Below are 6,824 nucleotides of genomic sequence, written 5' to 3'. Positions count from 1 at the left end.
AGCCAAGTCCTTTTCACATGTTCGTGTGTGTTGGGCACATACCTGGTACGCACATGTAATGAGTCTGGCTCTTAGTACTTCCTACAGTTTGGTTCTGAATGAAGTGTGTGGGTTTGTGTGTGTGTGTGTGTGTGTGTGTGTGTGTGTGTGTGTGTGTGTGTGTGTGTGTGTGTGTGTGTGTGTGTGTGTGTGTGTGTGTGTGTGTGTGTGTGGGACTGGGGTTCAGCATCGTCGGAGGTCAGGACTCTGCCCGAGGAAGGATGGGGATCTTTGTCAAGACCATCTTCCCTAACGGAGCAGCGATCGCAGACGGACGACTGAAAGAGGGAGATGAGATTCTGGAGGTGAATGGAGACTCTCTCCAGGGCCTGACCCACCAGCAGGCCATCCAGACCTTCAAGGTAACAGTCTGGGTTAGGATTAAGGTTTAGGCCATCCAGGCCTTCAAGGTAACAGTCTGGATTAGGAATAGGGTTAGGATTAAGGTTTAGGCCATCCAGACCTTCAAGGTAACAGTCTGGATTAGGATTAAGGTTTAGGCCATCCAGATCTTCAAGGTAACAGTCTGGATTAGGATTAAGGTTTAGGCCATCCAGACCTTCAAGGTAACAGTCTGGATTAGGATTAAGGTTTAGGCCTTCCAGACCTTCAAGGTAACAGTCTGGGTTAGGATTAGGGTTAGGATTAAGGTTTAGGCCATCCAGACCTTCAAGGTAACAGTCTGGATTAGGATTAAGGTTTAGGCCATCCAGACCTTCAAGGTAACAGTCTGGATTAGGATTAGGGTTAGGATTAAGGTTTAGGCCATCCAGACCTTCAAGGTAACAGTCTGGGTTAGGATTAGGGTTAGGATTAAGGTTTAGGCCATCCAGACCTTCAAGGTAACAGTCTGGATTAGGATTAGGGTTAGGATTAAGGTTTAGGCCATCCAGACCTTCAAGGTAACAGTCTGGATTAGGATTAGGGTTAGGATTAAGGTTTAGGCCATCCAGACCTTCAAGGTAACAGTCTGGATTAGGATTAGGGTTAGGATTAAGGTTTAGGCCATCCAGACCTTCAAGGTAACAGTCTGGATTTGGATTAGGATTAGGGTTAGGATTAAGGTTTAGGCCATCCAGACCTTCAAGGTAACAGTCTGGATTAGGATTAGGGTTAGGATTAAGGTTTAGGCCATCCAGACCTTCAAGGTAACAGTCTGGATTTGGATTAGGATTAGGGTTAGGATTAAGGTTTAGGCCATCCAGACCTTCAAGGTACCTAAATTCACAGGTTTTTCATGAATCCCTTTTGGAGGATAACCCTTAAATCAGAAGTGGTGCATGTCAGTGGCTTTTGACCAATCAATGAGAGTCATGCCTGTAATCAGTATGACACTCTGTTCTTGTTAATGTTGTTGTCGTTGTTTTTTTGGTCCTAATACTGTGTCTCCGGTCCTGTCCCTGTGTCCTGTCTCTGTGTCCTGTCCCTGTGTCCTGTCCCTGTGTCCTGTCCCTGTGTCCTGTCTCTGTGTCCTGTCCCTGTGTCCTGTCTCTGTGTCCTGTCCCTGTGTCCTGTCTCTGTGTCCTGTCCCTGTGTCCTGTCTCTGTGTCCTGTCCCTGTGTCCTGTCCCTGTGTCCTGTCTCTGTGTCCTGTCTCTGTGTCCTGTCTCTGTGTCCTGTCTCTGGTCCCCTGCAGCAACTGAAAAAGGGTGTGGTGACACTAACAGTACGGACACGTCTCCGAAGCCCCAGCCTGACGCCATGCCCCACCCCCATCCTTCTCAGCCGCTCCTCCTCCCCGAACTCCAACGCCAGCGGGGGCAACCCCACCCCAGTACCCACCACCTTCGACGAACCCCCCGAAACCCGCAAGGGACCCCCAGGTCCTGGCCCCAAAGACCGCATCATCATGGAGGTTACACTCAACAAAGGTACCAGAGAAAGTAGGGTTGAACGGAGTGGGGTATCTTTCACTTTAGTTGTTTATCTCAGTTCAGTCGGTGTGTTAGATTGGCTTTTGTTGATTTGAGATGACATTAGTTTAGTAAGATATGAAATACTCCGTTAGATCTATTCTTTACTATTCTTACTGTCTAAACTATTCCAAGTGGCAATGGTAAAGAGTGGTGTCAGGAGATGTTATGGGCCGACAGTATAGTAGCCACACTCCAAAATCCTCTCACCAACTCACTGTCCTGCCAGGGTTCAAACCTGTCCTGCCAGGGTAGGAACCTGTCCTACCAGGGTCAAAACCTGTTAGTCTTGGAACACAGCAGATAACATTTTATAAATAAGAGTGTCCTACCAGGGTTAACACCTGCCCTGCCAGGATCCAAACCTGTCCTACCAGGGTCCAAACCTGTCCTGCCAGGGGTAAAAAAAAACATGTCCTACCAGGGTCCAAACCTGTCCTGCCAGGGTCCAAACCTGTCCTGCCAGGGGTCCAAACCTGTCCTGCCAGGGTAAAAACATGTCCTGCCAGGGTAAAAAACTGTCCTACCAGGGTCCAAACCTGTCCTACCAGGGTCCAAACCTGTCCTACCAGGGTCTAAACCGGTCCTACCAGGATTCAAACCTGTCCTACTAGGGTTCAAACCTGGCCTACCAGGGTCTAAACCTGTCCCTACCAGGGTTTTAAACCTGGCCTACCAGGGTCCAAACCTGTCCTACCAGGGTACAAACCTGTCCTACCAGGGTACAAACCTGTCCTACCAGGGTCTAAACCTGTCCTACCAGGATTCAAACCTGTCCTACTAGGGTTCAAACCTGGCCTACCAGGGTCTTATTCTGTCCTACCAGGGTCTAAACCTGTCCTACCAGGGTCTAAACATTATTTATTTATTATATTTTTTTTTCACCTTTATTTAACCAGGTAGGCTAGTTGAGAACAAGTTCTTGCAACTGCGACCTGGCCAAGATAAAGCATAGCAGTGTGAACAGACAACACAGAGTTACACATGGAGTAAACAATTAACAAGTCAATAACACAGTAGAAAAATGTCCTACCAGGGTCCAAACCTGTCCTACCAGGGTCCAAACCTGTCCTACCAGGGTCCAAACCTGGCCTACCAGGGTTCAAACCTGGCCTACCAGGGTCTAAACCTGTCCTACCAGGGTCCAAACCTGGCCTACCAGGGTTCAAACCTGTCCTACCAGGGTCCAAACCTGGCCTACCAGGGTCTAAACCTGTCCTACCAGGGTTCAAACCTGGCCTACCAGGGTCCAAACCTGTTAGTCTTGGAACACAGCAGAGTAATTTTGTGGAAAATGAAGGATTGCTAAACACCTGGAGGTGTTATTGTCAGTTCAGCCATAAAGCAGAAACCCCTCCACAGTTTTAGTAAACAAATAAGGGAATGGGGCTGGAGAATGTTACCACTCTCACATCCATAGACAGAGCTACGACTACAAGAACTGACCATCCATGATATCACAATTGTAATTGTAATCATGTTTTGAGGCTACACAGTGTTTGTTTACAAACATTGAAGTAAAACAAGATTCAATTTTGTCCAAACAAATGGATGTACCAATCGCAGATTTCCACTTTAATGAGCGTGTCTCTCGTTGAGAGTGGTCTGCCTTTCACAGAGAGGCTCTCTGTGCTGTCGAGTTGTTCACTTCATCGTTGGCCTCCATTTCATATTGCCCTCTCCATGCTTTTGGCTATGACTGAAATAGGAGTTGATCCAGCCTCCATTTCATATTGCCCTCTCCATGCTTTTGGCTATGACTGAAATAGGAGTTGATCCAGGCTCCATTTCATATTGCCCTCTCCATGCTTTTGGCTTGGCTATGACTGAAATAGGAGTTGATCCAGCCTCCATTTCATATTGCCCTCTCCATGCTTTTGGCTATGACTGAAATAGGAGTTGATCCAGGCTCCATTTCATCACCTGCAACTATGGAGGAAGAAGAGAAAGACTGATAGCTTAGAAGACGGGACATTTTAAGAATTGTTAGAAATGCATCTTGCTCATCCTCCCTGTGTCCTTGTTGTCTTTGTTTCCTGTGTGTGTGTGTGTGTGTGTGTGTGTGTGTGTGTGTGTGTGTGTGTGTGCTGTGTCAGAGCCCGGGGTGGGTCTGGGTATAGGGACCTGCTGTCTAACTCTAGAGAACAGTCCTCCAGCCATCTACATCCACAGTCTGGCCCCCGGCTCTGTCGCCAAGATGGATGGACGACTCAGGTAGGTCATATCCCCATTAGTCTCTCCTCACAACCTCACTCCCTTAGTCACTGATCTAGGATCATCTCATACTCTTGTCTCTCCTCACAACCTCACTCCCTTAGTCACTGATCTAGGATCATCTCATACTCTTGTCTCTCCTCACAACCTCATCCCTTTAGTCACTGATCTAGGATCATCTCATACTCTTGTCTCCTCACAACTCACTCCCTTAGTCACTGATCTAGGATCATCTCATACTCTTGTCTCTCCTCACAACCTCACTCCTTAGTCACAGATCTAGGATCATCTCATACTCTTGTCTCTCTCCTCACAACCTCACTCCCTTAGTCACAGATCTAGGATCATCTCATACTCTTGTCTCTCCTCACAACCTCACTCCCTTAGTCACAGATCTAGGATCATCTCATACTCTTGTCTCTCCTCACAACCTCACTCCCTTAGTCACAGATCTAGGATCATCTCATACTCTTGTCTCTCCTCACAACCTCACTCCCTTAGTCACAGATCTAGGATCATCTCATACTCTTGTCTCTCCTCACAACCTCACTCCCTTAGTCACAGATCTAGGATCATCTCATACTCTTGTCTCCTCACAACCTCACTCCCTTAGTCACAGATCTAGGATCATCTCATACTCTTGTCTCTCCTCACAACCTCACTCCCTTAGTCACAGATCTAGGATCATCTCATACTCTTGTCTCTCCTCACAACCTCACTCCCTTAGTCACAGATCTAGGATCATCTCATACTCTTGTCTCTCCTCCCAACCTCACTCCCTTAGTCACAGATCTAGGGATCATCTCATACTCTTGTCTCTCCTCACAACCTCACTCCCTTAGTCACAGATCTAGGATCATCTCATACTCTTGTCTCTCCTCCCAACCTCACTCCCTTAGTCACAGATCTAGGATCATCTCATACTCTTGTCTCTCCTCACAACCTCACTCCCTTAGTCACAGATCTAGGATCATCTCATACTCTTGTCTCTCCTCACAACCTCACTCCCTTAGTCACAGATCTAGGATCATCTCATACTCTTGTCTCTCCTCACAACCTCACTCCCTTAGTCACTGATCTAGGATCATCTCATACTCTTGTCTCCCTCACAACACATCCAACACCACCATCCCAGTAACCTGGACCCATTCCAATTCGCATAACGACCCAACAGATCCACAGATGACATTCTCAATTGCATTTCACACTGCCCTCTTCCACATGAAAAAGTGGGTAAATTACTGGGGTGGCAGGAAATAAATAAGATGGCAGGTAGTGGTTAGAGCGTTGGGCCAGTAAATCAAACGTTGCTGGTTTGAATACCCGACAAGCTGAAAAATCTTTCGATGTGCAATTTCACTTATGTTGGTACTTATGCTGATGCCTAGTCACCTTACCCTGTCTTCTTCTACATATCTATCTCAAATACCTCATACCTCTGCACACAGCATCAATCCAGGACTAAGATCGGATCGTACTACACCGGCTCCGACGCTTGTCGGATGTGGCAGGGCTTGCAAACTATTACAGACTACAAAGGAATCATGGCCGAGAGCTGTCCAGTGACACAAGCCTACCAGACGATCTAAATCACTTATATGCTCACTTCTAGGCAAGTAACACTGAAACATGCATGAGAGCATCAGCTGTTCCGGACGACTGTGATCACGCTCTCCGCAGCCGATGTGAGTAAGACCTTTAAACAGGTCAACATTCACAAGGCCACAGGGCCAGACGGATTACCAGGATGTGTACTTCGAGCACGCGCTGACCAACTGGAATATATATATATATATTCACTGACATTTTCAACCTCTCCCTGTCCGAGTCTGTAATACCAACATGTTTTTAAGCAGACCACCATAGTCCCTGTGCCCAAGAACACTTAAGGTAACCTGCCTAAATGACTACCAACCCGTAGCACTCACTTCTGTAGCCATGAAGTGCTTTGAAAGGCTGGTCATGGCTCACATCAGCACCATTATCCCAGAAACCCTAGACCCACTCCAATTTGCATACCACACAAACCGATCCACAGATGATGCAATCTCTATTGCACCCACTCCACACTGCCCTTTCCCACCTGGACAAAAGGAACACCCTACGTGAGAATGCTGTTCATTGACTACAGCTCAGCGTTCAACACCATAGTGCCCTCAAAGCTCATCACTAAGCTAAGGACCCTGGGACTAAACACCTCCCTCTGCAACTGGATCCTGGACTTCCTGACGGGCCGCCCCCAGGTGGTGAGGGGCAGGTAACAACATGTCCGCCACGCTGATCATCAACACAGGGGCCCCTCAGGGTGCGTGCTTAGTCCCCTCCTGTACTCCCGGTTCACTCATGACAGCATGGCTAGGCATGACTCAACACCATCATTAAGTTTTCTGATGACACAGTGACAGGTCTGATCACCAACAACGATGAGACAGCCTATAGGGAGGAGGTCAGAGACCCTAGCGTGTGGTGCAAGGACAACAACCTCTCCCTCAACGTGATCAAGACTAAGGAGATAATTGTGACTACAGGAAAGGAGGACCAAGCAAACCCCCATTCTCATCGACGGGGCTTTAGTGGAGCAGGTTGAGAGCTTCAAGTTCATTGGCGTCCACATCACCAACAAACTAACATGGTCCAAGCACAGCAAGAGAGTCGTGAA

At 47.7% G+C, this 6,824-nt stretch overlaps 1 protein-coding gene across 1 annotated transcript in view; it reads left to right on the top strand.

The window, feature by feature from the left end:
- The first annotated feature begins 217 nt into the window (after window positions 1-217).
- The window catches only part of LOC118380622 (PDZ domain-containing protein 2-like), a 17,476-nt gene continuing 10,869 nt past the window's right edge, over window positions 218-6,824 (top strand). The window contains exons 1-2 of the mRNA XM_052479963.1: window positions 218-401; window positions 1,675-1,861. Of these exons, the coding sequence (XP_052335923.1) occupies window positions 261-401; window positions 1,675-1,861 (328 nt within the window). The 5' untranslated portion in view covers window positions 218-260. The remainder of the gene's footprint in view (window positions 402-1,674; window positions 1,862-6,824) is intronic.

The sequence above is a fragment of the Oncorhynchus keta genome, chromosome 25 (genome assembly GCF_023373465.1).
Source record: "Oncorhynchus keta strain PuntledgeMale-10-30-2019 chromosome 25, Oket_V2, whole genome shotgun sequence".
NCBI classification, from domain to species: domain Eukaryota; kingdom Metazoa; phylum Chordata; class Actinopteri; order Salmoniformes; family Salmonidae; genus Oncorhynchus; species Oncorhynchus keta.
Note: the sequence above shows the minus strand (reverse complement) of the source record. Positions and strands in the feature narration are given on the sequence as shown.